Source organism: Esox lucius, chromosome 20 (assembly GCF_011004845.1).
Source record: "Esox lucius isolate fEsoLuc1 chromosome 20, fEsoLuc1.pri, whole genome shotgun sequence".
Taxonomy (NCBI): domain Eukaryota; kingdom Metazoa; phylum Chordata; class Actinopteri; order Esociformes; family Esocidae; genus Esox; species Esox lucius.
Window position 1 is genome coordinate 22,601,090 of NC_047588.1, and position 25,945 is coordinate 22,627,034.

Genomic DNA, 25,945 nt, shown 5'->3' on the forward strand with positions numbered 1-25,945 from the left:
ATTTTCTTATTAAAGCTGTTATTAGTCTTTATTAAAACATGCCGAAGTTAGAAAAATTGCTGGAAATAGCTTATTCCCCAAAGTTTATTATTTTGGTGGTTGCAAGGTTTGCTTGAATTGGAGCAGAATCAAACAACACAGGCAAAAGACAAAGTATCTGTCATAGATTTACAGGCTATGGGTGTTTTTATATATTCTAAATTACTGTTGTTGTTCATATTCAAGTACATTTGTCCCTTTACACTTGTATAGGGAATTGTTCCCTCTCCACACTTCCCACGCTGCAGTCTCTGCCATGCAAGCAAAACAGGGACATGATCTTGGGATAGGTCCTGATCTTTTTATCTGGATTTTTTATTGTTCAGGCTCATTATATTCATGTGATGTTGCACCTGGCTGGGGCTTCAAGTATTTTTTGAAGCCTGAAGACAACTCTAGTAAGAATTACATGGACACAATGGCCTTGCTGTTTGTTCTGCAAAATAAAAATTCTGAGTGATATAGGCTAGGCCTATTCCTTTATCTATATATGATATGTTGTCTGGTATTTAATGGCCTTGTCTATCATATTTCATGATAGCTGTATCTGTGGTGTGGTGCTGCTGTAGTAATTGCCTTACCTTTCTTATTTATTCATTATTTTACAAGGTAAGTTGGCTGAGAACATGTTTTGATTTTAAAGCAGTGTCCTAAAACAACTGAGATCTATAAAGCTCACTTGTTCTAGTAATTGGGAGCACAGAATTTATAAGACATAACTTTACTGAATATACAGTGTAACTGCAACATGAAATTATTTCAGATTTTTATTTTATCGAGATGCTATACATACAAGATACTTACAGGAAATACATATATCATTCAATAAAAAAAAAATCATTAGGCCCTAATCTATCCATTTTACATGTTGAAAGGCCGATGAACAAGTGGGATATTTTGAGCTGCAACAAATTGTGTAGTCATCCTTGCAATATGGCGGTGTGCATTATCATGCTGAAAATGGCAGTAGATAATGGTGTCACTGCGCATTCAAATTTCCATAGATAAAATTCAGTAGGTTTGTTATTCTTTTGTTCACAATGGCAAGTGCCATGGTTGTGTATAGTTTCGATTCCCACCAGTAAGAAAAAGTGGCAAACGCCATACATTGACGCTATTTGTGGTGGAGGTAAACTTAGTAAGAAACGTTACCAAATATTTAACTGTCAGTTTAACTGTATCAATGTCATTCACGAATGGCCAATTCACTGTTAAAACGGCTAGTGGCAAAAGAGGATTTGTTCAGGATAGACACAAGAGGCTATACTGACACCCAGCAAATGTATAGCTCTGTGGTGTAGTGGTTAACGACATAGCCTTTCATGTGGGCGACTGGGTTTTGAATCTTGAGAAGGCGACACTTTCTATTGCAGACATCCTTACTTTCCCTGAAGTTCCAGGAGTGTCCTGCATTTTAAATGCGTCTCCCTGACACCCGCAAATCATATACAATCTCCCGAAAATCTTTTTTTTTTTTAAGCGAGCAAGAGTTAATGGTAGAATCCCGAATCGCATACTTGGCGAAGTACGTACTGTTTATCATGTAGGAGGGTAGTATTCCAGTAATTGTGACCAAATGGGACATAGTACCTCGTCATACATTTCCAGGGGGGTCATCTTTTTCATGCCTGATGTGTTTGCACTGCTGTATGAAGTGAATGTATCATCAATAGGCTAAATCTGAATACGTTTTCATGACCACTAAATTATTTTCAATCATTGTAAGGTGAGTAGTATAATTTTTACCTGCCACCTGTGGGCTTTGTAAAAAAGTGCTACATAAAGTAATGAAGAATTATAATTTTTTTGCTTTCTACTGTTACTTAATCACATGCATGTTACATGATTTATTATTGTAATTTAAAAGTGCATATTTGGGGTATATTTTTTTTCAGTTCCATTAAAATAAGTAATCTAGATAAGTTTCAATAGGCTGAAAATATTATTTTAATGTCTGAATATAGTCAATATTTAATCAGTCTGCTAAAGTAACAGCTAATGATGACCACGTTCAGTTAGTAATTAATGTATGTAATATTAATGTAACATTAGCCAATGCTGAACATCTGATTTTACTAAAATAGCAATTTCACTATATATACCTAGATATTACTTGCCTCTCTGAAATGACTGCCAGTGAACTCTGTCTCTGTGTCGGTGGTCTGTCTGAGACATTTCCCTCCTCCCTTCTTTTCTGTTGCAGCTCAGTGTTCTTTCTCATATGTTTAAACAAATTGGAGGTGTTGCCACAGTAGCGAACAACCTTCCTACATACATCACTGTTCACAATGTTTTCATATTCCACTGTAAAATATCTCCACACGATGTTCCTCTTTTGTTCAGCCACTGCATTCATACATGCAATGAATGTAGGCCTTTACCTCGGATCAGGGTGTGTGCGACGCTTATGTTCGTTGTATGAAGGCATTGATTCCATTGACTGGCCCTCCCGTGCCCCAGACCTGAATCCAATTGAGAACCTCAGGGACATTATGTATCAGTGCATCCGACACCGCCAAGTAGCGCCCCAGACTGTCCAGGAGTTCACTGATGCCCTGATCCAGGTCTGGGAGGAGATCCTTAGTGATAAATAAATATAAATATATAATCTGATTCCATATTGTTAGTAAATAAATGTTATCGTAAATGACCATATGTTGGGAAGTCCTTGGTAAAGATTAGCTACTCCTTTCATCATGATCCTAACATTAAAATTACATGTTTTTCTGGATCCATCCAGACTGGTCAGAAACCCAGAACTCAGAGTTGCCCACATTGGCATGTGTTCCCGGGTCCACCTAGACCCAGAACTCAAGGATGCCCACAATTGCATGTGTCCCTGGGACCACCCAGACTGTGCAGAGACCCAAAACTCAGGGATGTCAAGTCTGGTCACTTTGACTTACATATGTGTGTGTGATTATCCGTAGAATTATGAGCTTGAGTGTGAAGATGAGTGCCGTAGTAATATATATTCCAAAGTAATACATTTAATTTCAATCAAATAATAAAGTTACAATACAAAATATATTTACATACCAACACAATTCAACGTCATCCAAACTAGTCTAAATGTCTACTAAGTGTACCATAAGATACACTATTGAACAAAGGTGTGCTAGGAGCTTCTGTTAATGATAGACTCCTAAATATGACTACAACACAGCGTGTTGGGAAGTCTCTGTAACAATGACAAACGCAAATAACTTTTTGGAGACATATTTATTAGGGCTGCACGATATATCGTCTCAGCATCGACATTGCGATGTTCGCATCCCCAATAGTCACATGGCAGAACGTGCGATTTAGATTATTGGGTTATTGGATACACAGTAAATTATAATAATAATAATTATTATTTTAAACACAGAGTTTGTTGCCGCACGTGGTTGACATGCAGGCTCTGCTTGCGCGTGAAGAAAAGATGAGCGAGGAACAGAAATTGAGAAAAAAAAGGCAGAAATTGAGAATTTGGTTGCAAAAAGAAATGCATCGTCAATTATATGGAAATATTTCGGCTACAGACAGGTAATGTTGACCAAAAACCGGTACTTTGTCGAGAGTGCCTTGCAATTGTTGCCACAACACGAGCAATTTGTTTGATCATTTAAGTCGTCACCACAAATCTTCATATGACGAGTGCAAAGCATCTCAATGCCATCCAAAGCAAAAACACCATACAAGAAAGGTTCCAAACTGCAGAGAAAAATCACAGTTTCAATAACATTTCACGTCGCCAAAGACATGGTACCAATTAACACGGTTACCAAAGAGGGTTTTAAAAACATGATCCGGTCGCTTGACAAGCGGTATGTAATGCCATCCCACAACAATTTTTTTCAAGTCGCCATCCCTGAGCTGTATGAGAAATGCAAGGCACAAGTTGAAACAGAGCTGTCTCAAGTGGAATATTATACAGCAACAACAGACTTGTGGTCCAGCCAGACAACAGAGCCCTACATAAGTCTGACCGTACACTTTATTAATGAAGACTTCCACCCGAAAAGTTGCTGTTTGCGAATTGCATTTTCCCAGAGGATCATGCAAGTTAGAACATCGCAACAGGGATGAGAGAAGCTTTAGCTGATTGAGAGTAGTCTAGTCTGTATTACAGCAGACAATGCCGCAAACAAGGTGAAGGCTGCCGCCCTGAACAAGTGGACCAGATTGCAGTGCTTTGGCCACAGACTGCATCTTGTAGTTGGTAAGTTATGCCCAATTGCGCATTCTATTTTACTACTGTTGCTATTGCTATACTGTTACTGTTACATATTATTACCAAGCAACCTGTTCTGAAATACAACAATTTTCATAAGTTTCAGAAATGTTAATTATAGAAGACATATAGAAGACTTATAGAAGGGGTTGGGTAAGAATGAAGGATACAGACTGTCAGGTTAATAGCTAAAGCTCTTTCTGAAGACATCCAAAGAAAAACTAAATATCGCAATGTCAGTTATTTCCAATATCGTGCAACCCTACCATTTATCCTAAAATCTAAAACCCTCCTCCCTATAGTCATTCACATTACTTTACCTCGGCAAACACATTGAACACAAAGGACAGGAACCGTCCCACTTAATCAATGCAAAATTATTGAATGGACGGGGTGTTGCTGCCAGTTGTTGTCAGACATGGAGCAGGGACAAGCATTTCTACAATGTCCTTGTGAAGTTTGATCCATAACCCATACAGTATAATAAAGCATTTCAGACAGTTCAGCCCTTTGTGGGGAACTGGGGAAATCCAAACACTATAGATACATTTCCACAAAATCATGAATTTAGTTACATTTCAGTTTGCTCAGTTTCACACCTCCAGGTCAGATCAAGATGGTGAGACTGATGGCACACACCTGGTGTTCCAGATCCTCAGAGAAGCAAATGTTATGCAGAACCCCTGATTAACATGACCAAGGGTGTGTGGGAGACTTGGTGGGGCCAGACGCGCCTCTTCGTCTAATTCACTTCCTCTCTTCCTCAACATACATTTCTCATTACACTATACCAATGTGTGATTTCAGTGTTCCCTTACTTTTTTGAGCAGTGTATATTTCTCAGTTTCAACATTTGATATGTTGTCTTTGTACTATTTTAAATTAAATATAGGAATAAATGATTTGCACATAGTCTCAGTTTCCAAGGTGTTATGCTGCTATATTATTGTGCTGGGGGACATGAGGGATGTACTACTAACTTTTCTCAGTTTCCTCCAATTTTAAATTTTAGAAGGAGATGAGGTCCTGGACCACACCTGCGGATTACCTGGTTTGGGGGGACCGTTGCTGTTCCTGTCCTTGTCCACCTGGTCATACTTCTGACCTAGTCTAAAATCAAATATACTCTGGATTTAGCCCAGAGAAATGTATTTATTATTCCAATTGGACTCTTAATATCTCACTGGTCACCCCTCTGAGCCTGGGTCCTCTCTAGGTTTCTTCCTAAAATTCGACCTTCTTAGGGAGTTTTTCCTAGCCACTGAAATTCAACACTACTGTTGTTTGCTCCTTGGGGTTTAAGGCCGGGTGTCTCTGTAAAGCACTTTGTGACAACTGCTGTTGTAAAAAAGCGCTTTATAAATAAATATTGATTGATTGATTGATTGAGTTGCATTCTGCTTTTATTTGCATTTTATGCAGCATCACAATTTTTTTGGAAATGGGGTTGTATTTGAATTGTACATGGTATTGTACAAAAAAGCATATCACATTCAACAATATCAAAACAGTGTGAAGTATAGTCTTCATGAACATCCCTTAAACTTTCCTTATGCCCTGCTCCAATCCAGTAGAAATGTCAAGAATGACCGAATGAACGGTAGCATGACTTGTTCAATAATTGTAACAGTAATATTTGGCAACATGTCTTTCCTATAACACCCATTTGATATTCTAAAACACATTTTGGTTTCATCATGCAGGGTTTTTGTATATCGTTGAGTAGGCAAAAGGAACTTAGAGTGTGAAAACAACTGTCAAACATGGGGGAGTCGGCAACTTGCACAGAGCGGCACCCTGGACAAAAACAGTTACCACAGCGTTTTGCAGTACCATGCAATTCCCTCTAGTCTATGCCTGGTTGATCATGGGAGAAAATTACCCAAAACATACCTCCCGGCTATGTCAGAACTACCTTAATAGAAAAGAACAAAACGGTAGGCTTCAAATCATGGAATGGCCAGCACGGTTTCCAGACTTAAACCCCATCATACTGGTTTGAGATGAACTGAGCAGAAGGGTAAAGGTCAAGAAACAAGTGAAACACATTTGTGGGAACCGCTGCAAGTGTTGTGAATAACTTTCCTAACAATATTTGCTTCCCATTGTAAAAGGAATGCCACGAGTGTGTTCGGCTGTTATGTCTGTAAAAGGTGGTGTCAAAAATGTTGATTAAATTCTGTTAAACAATACAATTCCATGATCTCCAACTGTTTATTTGTTTAATGCTTTTGTTTCAGAGTACATTAAGACATTTAAAACATTTCACATGCTGCTGCGGTGAATAGTTTGAAAGCATGAATAAAAGGATTTGTTTTCTCTGAAATGTAATCAGCGTTTACCAGGATGGAATGCATTCATTTTTTCCATAAATAATAATTCACTTACTTTTACTTGGCCTCTTGGCCCCTGGGGAGGCAACGGATTCTGGAAAAACAACATCAAAATTAAAAAATTAAAACTTTAAATCAATTTGGGAATCTGACATATTTAGGGATGTGTACAGTTTGACATTTATCTGTCAGTTTCAAATTTCGGTACTGATTTATGGTACAAGGTTGAATCATTGAGGTGTTCTTTAGGAAATGTAACATGCACACCTTCAGAAGCAGAGCTTTAGTGGGTGTGATGGGTGCGCGGCACTCATGACAGCCCATCAGAGGTTCATCTTATAGTTGAGAAATGAAAATTCTGTTATGATTTTGAAGTGATAAACATTTCTATTTGTTTTATAATTCCATAATGCATGTGTGTGATCGACCAAAATGTGACTGTGGGGGTGCAACGGATCTTGTCAGCTCATCTGCTAAGGATCTGAGCTGTGGAAGATAGCAAGCTTAAGCTTAACAAAACATAAAAATGGAACATAAATATGTCTGCCACTCAGAGGAAAGAAAAGCCATTATAAATGATGGAAATAATCTGATCCTGAGCCTGCTGGTGCAGCAAGAAAGAGACCTGTACCGCCTGTCTGATGGAAGGAGGGCAAACAATTTTAGGCATGGATGTGAAGGGTCCCTGATGATCCCGCGTGTCCTGTGCAGACACAACTTGTGCTGGCAGTCTATGATGGCTGGAGGCTGGGCACCAGTGATGTGCTGGGCGGTTTTCGCCAACCGTTGTAGGGCCTTCCGGTCGGCTACAGAGCAACCACTAAAGCACACTGTAGCGCAGTTAGTCAGAATACTCTTGATTGTGCAGCGGTAAACGTTCACAAGAATCTTGGTGGGCTGAGGTGTTGAGGGTCTACGAGAGGTCCTCTGAGATGTGGACACCCAAGAAGCCAGATACACGCTCCACCTCAGTGCCATCGATGAGAACTGGGGTGTGACTGCATCCTTTAGACTTCCTGTAATCCACAATGAGGTCCATGGTTTTCTTTGTGTTGAAGTCTGGGTTGTTGTCAGCGCACCACGCCGACAACACCCTGGCCTTTATATATATACAATTTAAACTAAATGATAATTTGTTTTACAGTTAATCTATCTATTTTAAACGTATAGGGCTTCATTTATTTAGGGATGTTATATATTGGGAAAGTCTTTATCAATGAAATCACTCAAAATGTATCTTCATGGCAGGCAATCTTTTGCAGATTTAATTTGAGATTACAGAAACTCATTGCTGCTTTCAAATGAACTCATCATTATGGCTTGGGCGTAGGGATGGTGAGAAAATTGCAAGAGGGTGGACACTGGTTGCTATCTGGGGAGTGGTACTGACTGGGGAGTGGTACTGTCACGGTTCTGATGAGGCAGGGCACGAGGCGCAGAGTTGGGGAACATCCTTTTAACTGTAATCCTCCAAGTAAATAAACAGAAAACCAACAAAAGGCGAGAACAACTGCAAACTGAAGAGTAGCAAACATAAAGCAAACTCCAAACAATGACAGACAACTAAGGGACCCACAGGGCAACTGAAATAGGATCCCCAATCAGAAGCAATAGGGAGCAGCTGCCTCTGATTGGGGATGATTAAACAACAATGCACATAGAGGTGCCAAGAGGCCCCCAGCCAAGACCTGACAGGTGCTCAGTGCTATCTAATAGCTACACTGCTTCCTCCCTCTACCTTATTGTGTATTTCACTGCATGAATCTGGTTAATATTGGTTTGACCCAGAATGGGCAGGCTCCTCAGCCCTCCAGTGTGCCTAGTGTGTCCACTTTGTCATGGGCAATGAATCAACAGCTTGGATGTCAACGTGCATCAACTGGCTGTCAACGTGGGTATCATTTTCAGTGTGCGACAGTGAGTTATACTGATTTACTGCTTAACACTCACCAGCACTCTTTGAGCTGGGCTTGCATCCCATGGTGAGACAGTAGAGACAGGGAGTAAACAAATAATGCCATTGAACAACAAGCTGGGGACAACTATAGCTGCAGGCTGCTGGGAATAAAAAGTGGTGGTGACTTACTATACAAGGTCTACAGTATAGTGTTGCACCGGGGGCGAGGCTACAGATTCAACAAGATCTCACTGCCTTTGACATTCAACAAAATTGACATAATGTGTACGGTTATAACAGAACAGTTAACAGTTAAGGAATTAATTTGGATTGTTTAAGGCTAGGGCTAAGGTGTTGGATGGTGTTAAAACCAAAACTACATCATTGGTTAGGTCAACATTTTTATGATAGTGTTAAAACAAAAATGAAAGAACGCTGTCTTACCGAATTGTACAGGAATAGTCTGGAACACTGGAAAAGTTTGAAAGCTAGGGGTATCCTAAATATTCTTCTTTAATGCAAAAAAGCAATTAATTAAATGACTGACCTTTAATCACATTTTAGTCATTTCATTGTTTCTATAAAATAATGCATATTCTAACTACCTCTTGCTTAGTCTGGCTGACACTCAACTTCTGAGTTAAGGGTATTTTAATGTTGTCATCAAGAGGAGTTTATGATGAAAGGTTTGGGGCCAGGCCTGACTCTAGCCTTTTGTGCCCCTAAGTGACCACTTGTGTCGATTACGCATACAACTGGCCCTGACTGCGTCATTATTCTTTAAGATGATGTCTTGCACTGGTTGGATATCCCCATTTCGAGTTGAAAGAACGGCTGTTGTCCAGAGTTGTAGTAGACTGATAAAACACGAAGGTTAAGACTAAAATAGTAAAATCCCTCAGCCAGCAAGATGAACAATCTTTTGCAGAATCAGACAGTTGACCCTAATTATTCCCAGGTCATTGCTGTCAATGACAATGTGTTCTTAGTTTCTGACCTGTTAAAGGGACAAAAATTATAATATCTCCTTTTGGGCAAATTAAAAGGTATTGGTTAGTGCTCTGAAGCGGTCTGAAGCACCTGCACAAATGCTGATATGTTGATTATGGCCTGCTGCTTGACTTCAGGTCCTAGTCTGTTCAGTCCCCCTTTACATGTTTAACAAACACCCAGTGTGTAGCATTGATTGAGAAAATGTGAAGAAATGGAAATAAATGTACAATACTACAAACAAGGGAGAATAAGAAAGAGAAAGGGAGGGAACAGAAGGGAAGAACCTCATCAAGTTGAAAAGAGGGTTGGATTTAATTAAAATCTGAATAATATTAGACATTAATTCATAAAGCTTCTTTATCTACTACTAATTAAAACCAATGGAGTCAAATTAATACAAAGTATTCAAATGTTCATAGATACATATATGTAGTGTAAGGCTGATGATAGTAATGGAAACCAGAAACACAAAGTGTTAGACAAAATGTTCTACATCAGTGATATAAACTGATATAATAATTATGTTAATTATGTTATATTAAGTAACGCAAGAGTATGGGTTCTTCATCTACTCCAAATAAAGACACCATTACCCAGTAAATTCTGCTCTTCTCTTAACCCCAGAATAGCATACAAAAATGTAATAATCATAGTGTCAAAAAACAAGTTATGGGCATCGATACTCTATGAAACAAATAGCAAATTTTTCTCAACAGAGCAAAACACTTCCATATAAATACATATGTGCACAATTTGATGGACTCTTTCTACATTCTGTTTTTGTATTTGCTCTCCAGGTCTTATCCGGTTACAGGAGCTCATAAAAGCTCCGTCTCGCTATAACATCAGGTTAAAGATCCGCCAGTTGCCAGCGGAGACCAAGGATGCCAAGCCGCTCCTCAAGGAGATGAAAAGAGGGAAGGAATTCCACGTCATCTTCGACTGTGGACATGAAATGGCTGCTGGAATCTTAAAACAGGTGTGTTCTTGAGAGGACCAGATGAAATGTGTGTGTGTGTGCATACGCATGACTAGGCTCTTATTTATAACCCCCCATCAATTCAAGTTCTTGTCAAACTAGCAGAATTTATTCACATTTCCTTGAAATGAGGAAGGTTCTCTAAGGTCCTTTAGTTATGCAGGATATTAGCTACAGACAAAGATTACGTTTAATACTTTAACTGTGACTCAATTAAAAAAACATTAACATTTCTGATGCATTCCAGGATGTATGAAATATTAAAGATAACATGATTCCCCCCCTCCACTCACCCCTGCATGTCGTTTTTAATCCGTGTATTAGCCTGTGATTGGTCATGAAAGTCGAGGACACCTATCATTAGCTGTTGGCATGTGAGCACTTCCATAGTAATGGGGGTTAATGAAGGACTTCACAGTTTTTCTCTGATCCTCTCATTCTGAGACATACCCAAGACTCAAGGAGGGAAGGATTTCTCTCCTCATTTCACTCTGAAACTATGTCTATTCATGGTACTCTTTAAAGCCGCAATTAATACTCTTACCTTGCAAGAAACACCTGCTGCTTTCATTAATAGAGTCTAGCTGACTGTAGGTTTGAAAATATGTCATTGGCAGAATTCAACCATGTCCACCAAATGGAAAATACATTGTGATAATGAACCTGTAAATTAAGTTTTAATAATCTGATTGAAAAACCAATACAATAATACAGTACTTTCTAACTCACTCTCATATTCACTGTAGCTATGACTTCGGCAACAATAAATTGCTTCATCCCGTCCAATTGAATCCCTCTCCATTACTCTGTACAATCATCATATGTTATTCCTAATTGTTTTAAAAGGCTGTATGAGACCTGCAGCCAGACCCACCTGCCCCATCTGTCTGGGCAACACCTGCAGAGTAGACAATATATGCTACCATAATAATGTCCTTTTTAAATGGCCCCCCATAAAACAATGTCCCTATAACAGGTGAAACAGCAACATAGAGGTGATGAGCCTGTCATTTTGTTAGCAATCCAAGGACGCCCCTTGAGATTTGACATTCGCTCTTAATCCAACCCCTCCAATTTGGAGAGATGGGAGGGGCTGCCCCAGTGGGCGCTGAAGAGCAATTGGGGTTAACTGTCTTGCTCAGGGACATTATGACAGATTTATTTTCCCAGGCCAGTCCAGGGTTACCTTTGGTTACTGGTCAGATGCTCTTACCGCTAGCCCACCTGCCACCCATCAGATCATGATAATGACCACAGTCATCTATCTGTCAGCAGTGATGTTTTCTGGATTAATACAGAGAGATTGATGGAAACAGAAGCCTAGAGACAGCAAGTGACAGAGAGACAGACATACTTACAATAAGAGACAGAAAAAGATAAATATAGCTCACCACAAAGGTTATTATTGGTGTTATCGAGTTTAATTCAAAGTGTTTTCACTGTTAACGTACAGTAAATTCATGTAGACAGAGATTTAGGTTGAATTATCCTGTACACAGCACTACATGTCTGTCCCTGATGAGAGTGTATCCTGGCCTTTAGTTCTGCTTAATTGCTGCCTTAATTGTTGCCTGCGTAATGTGAGGCCTCACTGTTAAAGGGCAAATTAGCTATGGATGGAGAGATGTTAGCGATGTATGTAAGGATGAATTGATATGGAGATGCTTCCACCAGACTTACAGGAGAGTGGGTGTGACGTTTACATGTCAGAGCCTTGTGGATGCAGCAGTGTATACACCTCTTCAAACAACTCCAAAACATATAACTCTATAAATTGCACTCATTTTACATAACAGTCATTTAGCAGGCAATCACACCCAGCACAACTTATAGTTAGTGCATACATTTTGAGAAGTAAGGTGAAACAACCACATAACTCAGTAGTACATTTTACTCAGTGAATGTTTCACTTTGGCAAAATTTGGTGATGGAAAGAAGATAGTAAACATGCAGGGACACTTGCACACACATACTGTACACTCACAAGATATGCATCCACTCAAAAGCAAAGTAGGTTTTTAGAAATGTGTGCCAATTTATTAAAATTTAAAAACTGAAATAACTCACATCAGTATTGAAACCATTGTTTTAGTTAGTTAGTCACTCTAGCTTGCAGTCTTGATTGATGAAGTGCTGCAGACATAGTTGTCCTTCTGACAGGTTGTTCCATCTCTGCAGAGAAATTATGAATATTCTGGTTATACTATTTCCATGGGGTATGTCCAAGAGCATATGCAACATTTCTGACTTGTACTTTAGCAGCATTCCTAGTTGAGGACAAGGAATATGCAGCATTTTTTTTTTTAATAAAGTCAACAGGCATGCCAATGTTTCCCTGTATACTTTCTCTGTCCTCTTTGGGGTTGAGTCCCACCACCACTGACTGATGGTTGAATAGTGTTGAGTGACATTGATCATTGAGGTTCTGTGTAGTGTATTTTAGGAGTGGGGTTTCCAAAGGATCTCCCATTACAGTATTTCACACATATTGATGTCCATTTCCCCAGATCCCCAGAGGAGATAAAGCTTGTTTTCTCCTGGATCCAGGGGTACCGAATAAGGGGGAGGGGGGGGGGGGGGGTTAGGACGATTATAAGGGCCTGTGACTGACAGGGGCCCTAAAAACTTATTAGAACATAAGGTAAAATAAAATATCTACATTCATTGTATTAACCTATCCACCTATCCTATTTTGTTTTCTTGTTTTTGGCAAAATGTAAACATCCAGAGAGACTGTGTATTACGCATTGCGCATCCCCCCCACCCCACATGAAATAGCACATTTCTTATAGAGCAGGGTCGGCCAGACTAAGGCCTGTGGGCTGAATCTGGCCCGCAAGGCAATACCATCCGTCCCGTGGTAGGAAATGTACGTTTTGAATCTGAATTTAATTTATGTAGACATTATACTGGAACTGCTGTATAAATGTTTCAATTATTGCCCTTTTCTCGCCTGCAAATCATTTAGGATTAATAAATTACAATACACATGCGGACCTCTGTTTAATTAAAAAATCCTGATGTGGCTCCTGAGCCAAAAGGTTTGCCCTCCCCTGTTATAGTTGGTATCAGTCTTGCTTCAAACAGTGAATTCCTGTGTATGCATTGTGCTTATCCCCGTTATGTTAGTAAATAACTCTGTTTTGGCAATAACATTTCTACACATTTGTTCACAAGTGCTGACATACACACAGAATATATTCTGCTCGCAATTTCAGCAATATTGTTTTCTTACTCAGTTATTTCCCCATATTTTCTCTTAATCTCTCTCATTCTTTTTCTCTAGGCTCTTGCTATGGGGATGATGACGGAGTATTATCACTACATCTTCACCTCACTGGTGAGCATAGTACTGCCATTGTTTCACAGACTGCCAAAGTTCTTCCACATAGTTTTAACTCTCCAAATGTTGTGTACCACTGAAAGTGAAGGTCTCCTCCAACCTCGTGTTTTTCCAACCTAAAACCCAAGATCAAGCAATGCAGTGGGAGAATGTGATGGCAATTTCATCTATCAGAAGTTTTAAAGGAGTAAGGACAGAGGCAAAATTCTCGAGCACAATTTTATAGTTTATTTGCAAATAGAGATACGCGTGAAACGCTTACCAAATATTAATCTGAGGAGTCTCTAACTTAATACATGACAATCATCAGTACTTATAGTGGAAAAAGGGGTGTGGTAAGTTGCTGCCCATCTGTCTTGTGTCACATAGGTTTTACCCAAAGGGCGGGCTGTCCCCCCACCTTATCCTTCCTGCCATAATGTTTATTGTTGCGTTTACCTAAAGAAGCCAATTGCTCCCCCCAAGGGTCACATTCCTAAGGAACAAAAGGATGGACATCTTTCTTGGTCTAGGCAGAGGAACATGGTCAGAGTACCTAATAATAATCCTCTGATATTATACAGACATGTGAGTCACAATCAAAGTAAATATTGACATTTCAGGCAATAGAAAGAAAGACATTTCTCAAATGTACCTTAGTTCATAATTTCCATAACAGAGGAGCAGGATGTTTTCCTTTGTATCAGACCTCTGCTGATCATGCTCAGCCAGGTACTGTGCTTTTGCCTCTGTCTTGCTTGCTACTTGGGGTTTTCGGATTGATACCCTCAAAGCACGTTGAGACTGCTGATGTGATACACATTTGAGTGGAATCCACTTAGACATAATCAAGATTGTTTTGAACCTGGAACTTTGATTAGAACCAGATTCTGTAGAGAGATGTCTTTGTGTGTTATCTGACCTTCCCCATGTTGATAGAAAACTAAGTGAGTTAATCATGGGTGTTTATACACAGCTCCGGAAGAAATTAAGAGACCACCTTTTTCTTTCCTTTCCAAAATAGTCGAAAAGAAAGGTTTTGAGTGAGTAACAGAAGGGTTAAAATTAATAGACCACTGCAAATTGAACGCATCTGTTCATTACTCAAAACTTTCCTTTTCAACTTTTTTGGTAAAGAAATAAAAAGATGGTCTCTTCATTTTTTCAGAGCTGTATACCCCTGTGAAACAGGAAGACATGAATGACCACCATTTTCAATGACTGAAAGATGAACTTGTAAAACATACTGTATTTGTATACACCATATACATACAGTACCAGTCGAAAGTTTGGACACACCTACTCATTCAAGGGTATTTCTTTAGGTTTACTATTTTCCACATTGTAGAATAATAGTAATGCCATCTAAACTATGAAATAACACAATAAATCATGTAGCAACAAAATGAGTGTTTAATAGATCAACATACATTTTATATTGTAGATTCTTCATATTGGCAATACTTTGTGTTAATGACAGCTTTGCTGGTTGTGAGAAGCTCTTCACATTCTCTCAACCAGCTTCATGAGGTGGTTTCCGGGAATGCATTTCAATTGACAGGTGTGCCTTGTTAAAAGTTAATTTGTGGATTTTTTTTATATATGTTAAGGAGCGTATACAGAAGACCATCATTATGTCTGTACTGTATTAATCCATATTATGGCAAGAACAGCTAAAAAAAGCAAAGAAAAAACAACAGTCCATCATTACTTTAAGACTTGAAAGTCAGTCAGTCTGGAACCATTCTTCAAGTCCAGTTGCAAATACCATCATGCGTTTTGATGATACTGGGTCTCATGAGGACTGCCACAGAAACGGAAGACCAGAAATTCCTTTGCTGCAGAGGATTAATTAATTTGAGTTACCTCAGAAATCGTCAATTAACTGCACCTCAGATTGCAGCCCAAATAAATGGTTGAATTGCTGCAAAAAACACTATTGAAAGACATCAATATAAAGAAGATACAAGCTTGGGCCAAGAAACATGACAAATCTGTCCTTCGGTCTGACAAGTCAAATTGTTTTATTTTTGGTTCCAACTGCCATGTGTCTGTAAGAAGCAGAGTAAGTGAAAGGATGATCTCTGCATGCGTGGTTCCAACTGTGAATCATGGGGGAGGAGGTGTGATGGTGTGGGGGTTCTTTGCTAGTGATACTGTGATTTATTTAGAATTCAAGGCACAGTCAACCAGCATGGCTACCACAGCATTCCGCAGCGATACACCATCTTATCTGGTTTTCGCTTAGTGGGATTATCATTTGTTTTTCAACAGGACCCAAAACACACATACAGGCTGTGTAAGGGCTATTTGACAAAGAAGGAGAGTGATGGTGCTGCATCAGATGACCTGGCCCCCATAATCACCCAACCTCAACCCAGTTGAGATGGTATGGGATGAGTTGGACCAGAGTGAAGGAAACCAGCCAACAAGTGCTCAGCATATGTGCAAACTCCTTCAAGACTGTTGGAAAAGCATTCCAGGTGACTACCTCATGAAGCTGGTTGACAGAATGCCAAGAGTGTGCTGTCAAGGCAAAGGGTAGCCACTTTGAAGAACCACACATATGTGGTTAATAGATGTGTTATTTTATAGTGTTGATAAAAATAAAGAAATACCCTTGAATGAGTATGTGTCCAAACTTTTGGTTGGTGCTGTATATAAACAGTATTTTTTACAAGTTCATCATTCAGTGGCTTATATATACACAGTGTCTTATATATACACATTTTAAACATTTTTAACATTTTGATATCTTTCATATTTAATTTTAAAATACACTTGTAAGAAAAATGTAAAGGTAAAATATGTGGCTTGCGTAAATATTCTTCATTATATTTGCTAGAGCTACATTTTACTGCAATAACAGCTGTACATGCACTGCTCAAAAAATTAAGGGAATATGTAATCATCATAGTATTACACCTAGTCAATGAAACTTATCATTCTGTCCAATTAGGAATATCAATCTCTCCAGTTAGGAAGCATAAGCGGTTGTGAATCAGTGTCACCTGTTTTGATGCAAATGAAAGTAACAGGTGCACTGGAGAGGCAACAGCAAGACAGCCCCCAAAAAGGGAATGGCTTTGCAGGTGGTGGCCAGAGACAATTGCTCTCTCCTTATCCTTCCTTCCTTATTCTTCTCTAGTTTTGCGTTTTGCTAATGTCCTTGGTAGGTAGCATAAGGTGGTACCTGCAACCCATTCAGGTTGTACAGGTAGTCCAGCCCCTCCAGGATGTACGTGCTGTTGCAAGAAGGTTTACTGTGTCTCCCAGTACTGTCTCAAGAGCATGGAGGAAATACCAGGAGACGGGCCGTTACACAAGGAGAGCTGGACAGGGCCGTTGATGGGCATCAACCCAGCTACAGGACCAGCATCTGCTCCTTTGTGTGAGGAGGAATAGGAGGAGCACTGCCAGAGCCCTATAAAATGACCTCCAGCAGGCTACTGGTGTGCATGTTTCTGACCAAACTGTCAGAAACAGACTGCATGAGAGTAGCATGAGGGCCTGACGTCCTCTAGTGGGACCTGTGCTCACAGCCTAGCATCGTGCAGCACTTGACAATGAGAACATGTGACCGACGTGAAAGAGTCTGGAGACGCCTTGGTGAATGTTATGCTGCCTGCTGCATATCCAGAATGACCGGTTTGGCGGTGGTTCAGTGATGGCCTGGGGAGGCTTATCCTTGGAGGGTCTCACAGACATCCACATGTTAGCCAACGGTACCCTGACTGCGGTTTGGTACTGGGATGAAATCCTCAGACTCATCGTCAGACCTTACGCTGGTGCAGTGGGCCCTGGGTTCCTCCTGGAGCAGGACAATGCCGGTCTCATGTGACCAGAGTGTGTAGGCTGTTCCTGGATGACGAAGGCACTGATGCCATTGACTGGCCCTCACTTTCCCCAGAACTGAGACTAATTGTGAACCTCTGAGATGTTATGTGACGGTGTATCTGAGACTGCCAAGTAGCACCCCAGACCGTCCAGGAATTCACTGAATGCTATGATCCTGGTCTGGGAGGAGATCCCCCAGGACCCCATCCGGTGTCCCATCAGCAGCCTGCCCAGATGTTGTCAGGCGTGCATACAGACATGTGGGTTCCATACACACTACTTTAGTCACATTATGAGTTGCCGTGATGAAATTCACAAAAGTTGGAACACCCTGTGATCTCAGTTGTATACTTTGATTTTAAGTGTGAGTTAGAATCCAGCACTCAATCGATTTTGATTTCCATTGACCTTTGTTACGTCAATTTGTTCTCAATGAATTACACAATGTACAGTAAAGATTTTGTTCTTTAATATACTTCCTTCATCAAGACCTGATTTTTTTTTTAGCAGTGTATTTTGGTATGTACCAGATTGGCACACATTAACATATAAATATTAACCCTTTCAATCCGAAAAAAACCTACAGATTAGTTATGTTTTTCGGGTTGGTTGGATGACGGTTGTGAACTACTAAATGCCACAGATTCTCAATTGAAATGAGATCAACATTTTGACTAGGCCACTATAGGACATTTACCTTTTGTTCTTGAGCCACTACAGTGTTGCTTTGGCTTTGTGCAGCAGATCCTGCTGAGAGATACATTTCCTCCCAAGATTCAGTTCTTTCAACTGATGCCCCCACTCATCACAGCTAAATAACTCTCATGCTTTCATGGTACTTCTGGAGAAACGGCTCCTTACTTGCCAACCATTAGTCAACTCCTAGCCACTGAACTCCATAGCTCCATAGTGATTGTTACACTTGCTGTGGCTTCTCTCAAAATTATTATTCTTGCTTAAGCATGCACACATTTCTTGGCAATGCCTAGGTGATGTGATTTGAACTTCTTGATCATTGAAACAACTGTGCTCTCTGGAATATACAAACACTTGAAAATAACTTGGGACCCTTTTCATAATCTATGCATTTGTATTTATAGCTATGCATTTGCCTTTGTATATAACCATAAGGTCATGGCGATTGTTTGTGACAAGACAACCACTACTGATGACTCTTGATATTTGGCTATATCTGAGGCTCTGTGTGTCCATGCGAAAATTGTTGCGTGTTCCCCTAACCCTCCACTTTTGACTGATGTCGGTTCTTTGATGTAGGGCACCCCACTTCTGCAAAAAATCAGCAAATGATGTATTTTGCAAATGCATTTGCTGTAATGGTTTATTTTGCCTGGTTCGATTCAGCTGAACACGATAAAAGGAAGTAGTGCGGCTAGCACACATTTTATGGAATCAGGTGACATAATAATGTGACCAAATTCATGTATTGATAGACTTGTATGGATTAACAATATGTTTGTATATATTACAATTTTTGTTCTGGGAATCAATATTTGTTGCTTGTCACTTTTTTTACTTTGTAGTGGGGCAAATGGCCTCATTTGTAATATATTTGCAGCTCTCTGTTTAAGCCCCATATTATGTAGACCTACTGCACATTGTTTGTCTACTTTACTGTATATTAAACTTTTTCCTCAGGACCTGTTTGCGCTAGATGTGGAACCCTACCGTTACAGTGGGGTGAACATGACTGGCTTTAGGATACTGAATACTGAAAATAGCCAAGTGGCCTCAATCATAGAGAAATGGTCCATGGAACGCCTGCAGGCCCCACCTAAACCTGACTCTGGTTTACTGGACGGCTTCATGACGGTGAGTTATCAAATAGTTATCTATATACTAACCCTTAGGTGTTTGTGCCAAAACCGGGAGTGAGGGGGGTATAAAGAGAAAAAGAAGAACTAGGACTATAATTATGCTTCTAGATTCATTTCAAATCAACCAAGGTGTTAAATGTGTCTTGACTGACTGGTCAGATTCCAATTGATGGAAGCAGAGACTGACTAGGCATTGAAAGCAGTTATTCACACCTGGAGGATCAACCTGGTCTCCAGGGAATACATACCATAGTATATGTAAACTGAACAACTGAAACAGGATTTGAAGTTGCTAATTCAGTTTCTACCAGTCACAAAAGAAGTGTGAAATTATGTCTGGTCCTCTGCCCTCTGGGTTGTAATGTTGAATGTTTTAGCAGGCTTTAAGCATTTCATAACTGGCTTCTGGATTACTGCAAATGCATGGGAGTAAGTTGTATTGACAATTATGATGCTCTCTGGAAGGATAAGGAAGATGGTACACAACCAAAAGGTTTGGGTGCCTGGATTATATGTCAGCACTACAAAACCATGTTTAGAAAGTGACTGATCAAACAAAGTTTGGCAAAGGTAATAACTGATGTTAATATGCAGCTCCATTTTTCTCTCTCTACCACAAATTATTTTTGGGTCAGTGACCCAATTTTGCACAAATAAAAATGCATATAGGCATGCACCATGTAAGAGGATAAGGGTGAAAAAATATCTAATCCCTGGATTAACTCATTTATGAAATTAGGCATTGGAGTAGTAAAGAGATGTCAAGCTTGGACTGGCAGACATTAAGTAATGGAGGAACATATGTATAAAACCTATTTGGAAAGCAAAATCTTACCTGCCTCAGTGTCAGTACCTCTGGATGCAGTATATCATGCAGCTTAGAGTTTTCCCTGGTGTAAATTTTTACATATCATTGTTTTTAATCTTCTTCAGTTAGTTAGGACTCTTTAAAGGCACAGACATTGGTTTATGTTTATGTAAGAACATGTTTAACTGTATTTTTTCAGACAGATGTCAAGACAGTTTAGCTATGCTTTTCTTCACTAGGACAACAAATTAAGATACATCTTGATGGTTGCATTTTTTGTTTGTGTGTGATTATTAAAGTGTTTTTATAGCAGATCCATTTGTTCGAAACGTTGACAAACAAATACTGGCAGACAATTTGCATTATTCTGCACGAAAGCTGCACATTGGATGCTCTTGGACTTCCCAGCACGACAATGACCCTAAGCACATGGCTAAGTTGACCCTCCAGTGGTTACAGCAGAAAAAGGTGAATGTTCTGGAGTGACCATCTAAGTCTCCTGACCTTAATATCATCGAGCCACTCTGGGGAGATCTCAAACATGTAGTTCATGCAAGATGACCAAAGACTTTGCATGACCTGGAGGCATTTTGCCAAGACGAATGGGCAGCAATACCACCTGCAAGAATTAGGGGCCTAATAGACAACTATTAAAAAAGATTGCACGCTGTCATTGATGCTAAAGGTGGCAATGCACAGTAATAAGAACTAAAGGTATGCAAACTTTTGAACTGGGGTCAGTAAATTTTTTCTTTGTTGCCATGTTTTGTTTTATGATTGTGCCATTCTGTTATGACCTACAGTTGAATGTGAATCCCATAAGACAAAAGTGAGTTTACCCCAAAGTGAAAATGTCCAAATTGGGCCCAATTAGCCATTTTCCCTCCCCGGTGTCATGTGACTCATTAGTGTTACAAGGTCTCAGGTGTGAATGGGGAGCAGGTGTGTTAAATTTGGTGTTAAAACTCTCACACTGCCTCATACTGGTCACTGGCACCTCATGGCAAAGAACTCTGAGGATCTGAAAAAAAGAATTGTTGCTCCACATAAAGATGGCCTAGGCTATAAGAAGATTGCCAAGACCCTAAAATTGGTCTTTGGTTGCCATGGTCGACCAAAGAAGTTGAGTGCACGTGTCCAGAGGTTGTCTTTGGGAAATAGATTGGTGCAGAGATTGAAGGGGTGGGGCGTCAGCCTGTCAGTGCTCAGACCGTATGCCGCACGCTGCATCAAATTGGTCTGCATGGCTGTCATTCCAGAAGGAAGCCTCTTCTAAAGATGATGTACAAGAAAGCCTGCAAACAGTTTGCTGAAGACAAGCAGACCAAGGACATGGATTACTGGAACCATGTCCTTTGGTCTGATGAGACCAAGATAAACTTATTTGGTTCAGATTGTGTCAAGCGTGTGTGGCGGCAACCAGTTGAGGACTACAAAGACAAGTGTGTCTTGCCTACAGTGAAGAAGGATGGTGGGAGTGTCATGGTCAGGGGCTGCATGAGTGCTGCCGACACTGGGGAGCTACAGTTCATTGAGGGAACCATGAATGCCAACATGTACTGTGACATACTGAAGCAGAGCATGATCCCCTCCCTTCGGAGACGGTGCCGCAGGGCAGTATTCCAACCTGATAACGACCCCAAACACTCCTCCAAGAAGACCACTGCCTTGCTAAAGAAGTTGAGCGTATACCCCAGACCTAAACCCCATTGAGAATCTGTGGGGCATCCTCAAACAGAAGGTGGAGGAGCGGAAGGTCTCTAACATCCACCAGCTCTGTGATGTCGTCATGGAGGAGTGGAAGAGGACTCCAGTGGCAAACTGTGAAGCTCTGGTGAACTTCATGCCCAAGAGGGTTAAGGCAGTGCTGGAAAAGAATGGTGACCACACAAAATATTGACATTTTGGGCCCAATTTAGATATTTTCACTTAGGGGTTTACTCACTTTTGTTGCCAGCAGTTTAGACATTATTGGCTGTGTGTTGAGTTATTTTGAGGGGACAGCAAATTGACACTGTTATACAAGCTGTACACTCACTACTTTACATTGTAGCAAAGTGTCATTTCTTCTTTGTTGTCACATGAAAAGATATAATCAAATATTTGTAAAAAGGTGAGGGGTGTAAGATACTGTAAGTATTCAACCACCAAATATTCATATTTGGTAGAGCCACGTTTCACTGCAATGACAGCTTTAAGCTTTTGGGTATGCATGATATTTGCATACAGTTTCAGAGTGATTTTGGACTGTTCTTCTTGGCAGATTTGTGGATTAACAAGGCTTGTGGACAGAAACTCCCTTTGGACTTTGACTTGGCCACTGTAGGACATTCAGCTTTTTTTCTTGAGCCACTCCAATCATTGTTTTGGCCTTGTGCTTGAAATCATAGTCCAGTTGAAAGGTGATTTTTCTCTCAGGTTTGGGGGTTTTATTGGACTGAAGCACATTCTCTTGCACACATTGCAGCTTGGTAAATATCATGCTTCCATCGACAATTGGTTGGTTAACAAAAGATGTGATTAAGTCAATCACTTGCCAATTGATTTCAGAGTAAAGTTATTTTGGTTGTTTCGATTATTTAATTCTTCTTTCTGAATGAAATATATGTTACCAAATTCACTCAAAAGCGAGTGGTATAACCCAGTTTAAATGAGAGGGCACTACTGTTTGCAATACATATTGTCAGAATATCGGCAAATATTATGTTAGTAAATATGTTGCATTACTACCCATACATTTTTTGCCAAAAAGAGCTACAGTTTCTACAATGTCTCACCTCTCGTTCAAGTGCCAGTCAGTCTGATCTCAGCGGTATAAATTCAGAATAGATTGAGACATTAAGATCAAGACATTGAAAATTCCATGTAGATATTTCATCATGCACCATACTTAACATTATCAGAACTGGAAACATTTACAATTCAAGACCGTCAACACCTCTTCCAAACATTCAAGAGTAATGGAGAGTTTTGTTGAGAGTGTAACAATTACATGCTGAAGAAATCTTTTCAACTTTAACTTTCAAACAAAGTAAATTTAGATTGGACTTCTGTGATAGTTGTCTTTTCAAAGACTATTTTACAATAACCTTGTAAAGATGTCTTTTCAACAACCTGGGAAAGAAGTATTTTCAACCTTCACTTTCAACCAAAACCGAATGCAGATTGGATGTTAGGCAGTTGTCTTTTCAATGACCTGGGAAAGATGTATTTTCTACTTTCACAACAAAAACAAATATTTATTAGACAACAGACACAGCAGTCCTTTCAACAATTTGCAGGATGGGCACTTTATGATTATTGATCCAACGGTATGAAGTGTGATATCTATAAGTTTCGAACATTTTCCTAAACTATGTATTTTTATCTTTAATTCATGTAGAATGCACATTTATCATTCAGATATCCAGAACATTTTACAGCAACTTTAGTAGATCACAGCAGGTAAATGTGTCCTCTTCAGTAACATTTATTTATTCAGTGTATTGTAAACTGGGAGCTTCTGCAGCACAAGTAATAGGGTTCTACTTTTCTTTAAAGTATTTCCAAATATAAAACCAATGTCACTAAACAATCAATGATTGTGTCAGTGTTTTTAAATAAAATATAAAAAACAAAAAACATATAAAGGGGCACTGTATACAATCCTTCATTATATGACTTGTCTCTTCTGCCATATCCTTTTCAGAATGACACCAAAATAGCTCTAGCTCGTCCATGTATAGTACTCTGACGGTCTAAAGCAAGTATGAAGAGACTACACATTAATGCAAACTAAAAGACAGACCGGCGAGAAAGTTTAAATGGGGAATCCCAAATAATTAACTTAAAACATTACTTGCAGATGTCTACTGGTAATTTATGCTTGTATTTATGCCAGTAAATGGCCGGTTTAAGTGTAACATTCATACTGTAATTATGAAAAATAAGAGAATTGGTCAGGGACTTTATTACTTTTGCAAGGCACAATATACCATTTATGTATTTCTTATAAGACAGTCAACTGGCATCACCTCATGTGGGTGTCAAATGTATATTACCACACTCAGGTCTTTATGTCTTCACTCCAATATGCACAGTTGCATCAGAAGCATTCATACAATTTATTTACCAGTTAGACTGTGCTGTTAATCTGCTCTTCAGGGAATTAAGGATAAGGAGTTGAAAGACAGGGATTGAATAATTAGACAGACGACAATCAGTCAGCAGCTAATGCATATTGACATGACACAAGGTTTCGTAAATGTTTGATTAACAGCTTCATTTGTGAGCTGTATTTATGGTATTTTGTGCTTAATAAGAGAATCACTAGGTACCTTATGGACTGGTCAAGATAATGATGGATGACACCCAAAGCAATTCAAACATTCAGGACATATGCATAATAATGTATGCTTCCAATTACAATGAAAGAAAATGGGAATAGATTAAGTTAAAATAGGTTTGAAGGAATAGACAATTTGTAGTCCAGATGCACGTGTTAAAAATGTAATGTAATGTGCAGAACATAATATTTGTTTGTATAATTAGAAACCACAAATCACCCAAGGAATGCCCCTGCCCCCTTTTTCCTAGATTTGTTTTTGTTGATGTTCAATAATAAAGCCTAATTCACCTCATTCCTTAATGCTACAATTAAATATTTATTTGGAGAAGGAAGTCCTGACCTGAGTCACAGCTAAACATGCTTAATGAAAATGACCTAACAAGCATCACAGGTTCATTAGCATATTTCTCCTCCTGGCTAATTGTTTTTGCTGCTGTCTAATTCACTCTAAGGTGGCTAGGCTAATCTGAAGGAGATTCAGAAAACACCTAAGCATGAACATACATCCCACAATCCCCTCGTCTCAATTTGAAGAGAGGTGGCATTCAAATGTTTCTACTTCTCTCTTGGGTCAGAGCAGATACATTAACTAAAGAACAAGAAACCAAGCAAGCTTAATTCAGCTGGCTCGCAATAAAAAGATCGTTGTTGCCCCCCCCCCAAGATTCAAACCCAGGTTGCGCATGTGAAAAACTGTGTCTTTAACCTCTACGCCACAGAGATGTACATTTGCCAGGTGTCAGTATAGCCTCATGACATTATATAATTTTGTCACGCATTAACAGTATGCCAAGTTTGAATATTTTGTTAGAAACCATTAACCATTGTATTAAAATGAGTAACGTTTCTTATTAAGTTTACCTCCACCGCAAATACCATCTATGTATGGCTTTTGCCACTGGCCGTTTTAACAGCTTATTAGCCATTCGTGAATGACATTGATACAATAACTACTGTATCAATATAGGTGACAATAACAGACTTTTTCGTCAAGCGAAAAGACGAGAGAATTGTGTAGTCAGTGAAGTTTTTGTCTATCCTGAACAAATCCTAATATCCACTGGAACTGTTTTATTTTAGGCTTCCTATAGTTTAGCTACTGAAGTTTGTAGCTAGCAAAGCTTTTGTCTGTCCTGAACAAATCCTAAGGCATAATGTGTTTTCACTGTGACAGGAGTCGAACGCGGGACCTGTTGTTCTGTAGTCCTCGTCTCTAACAACTACACTATTTAACAAGGGATGGGTGGTCAGTCGGTTACTCATTCACTCAGTCAGTAAGGGAGATTCGTTCTTCTAGGCCGGCTCCGCTTATGTGGTCCTGCAAAAATGATAGACCTACATACCACGCAAATTCAAATG

The 25,945-nt window shown here is 39.5% G+C and overlaps 1 protein-coding gene across 3 annotated transcripts in view; it reads left to right on the plus strand.

The window, feature by feature from the left end:
* grik2 (glutamate receptor, ionotropic, kainate 2) overlaps positions 1–25,945 on the plus strand; it is a 330,777-nt gene that overhangs the window by 119,585 nt on the left and 185,247 nt on the right. For all 3 annotated transcript variants that reach the window (XM_013139315.4, XM_020041428.2, XM_020041429.2), the window contains exons 5-7: positions 10,276–10,457; positions 13,744–13,797; positions 19,273–19,446. In XM_013139315.4, coding sequence (XP_012994769.2) covers positions 10,276–10,457; positions 13,744–13,797; positions 19,273–19,446 — 410 coding nt within the window. The remainder of the gene's footprint in view (positions 1–10,275; positions 10,458–13,743; positions 13,798–19,272; positions 19,447–25,945) is intronic.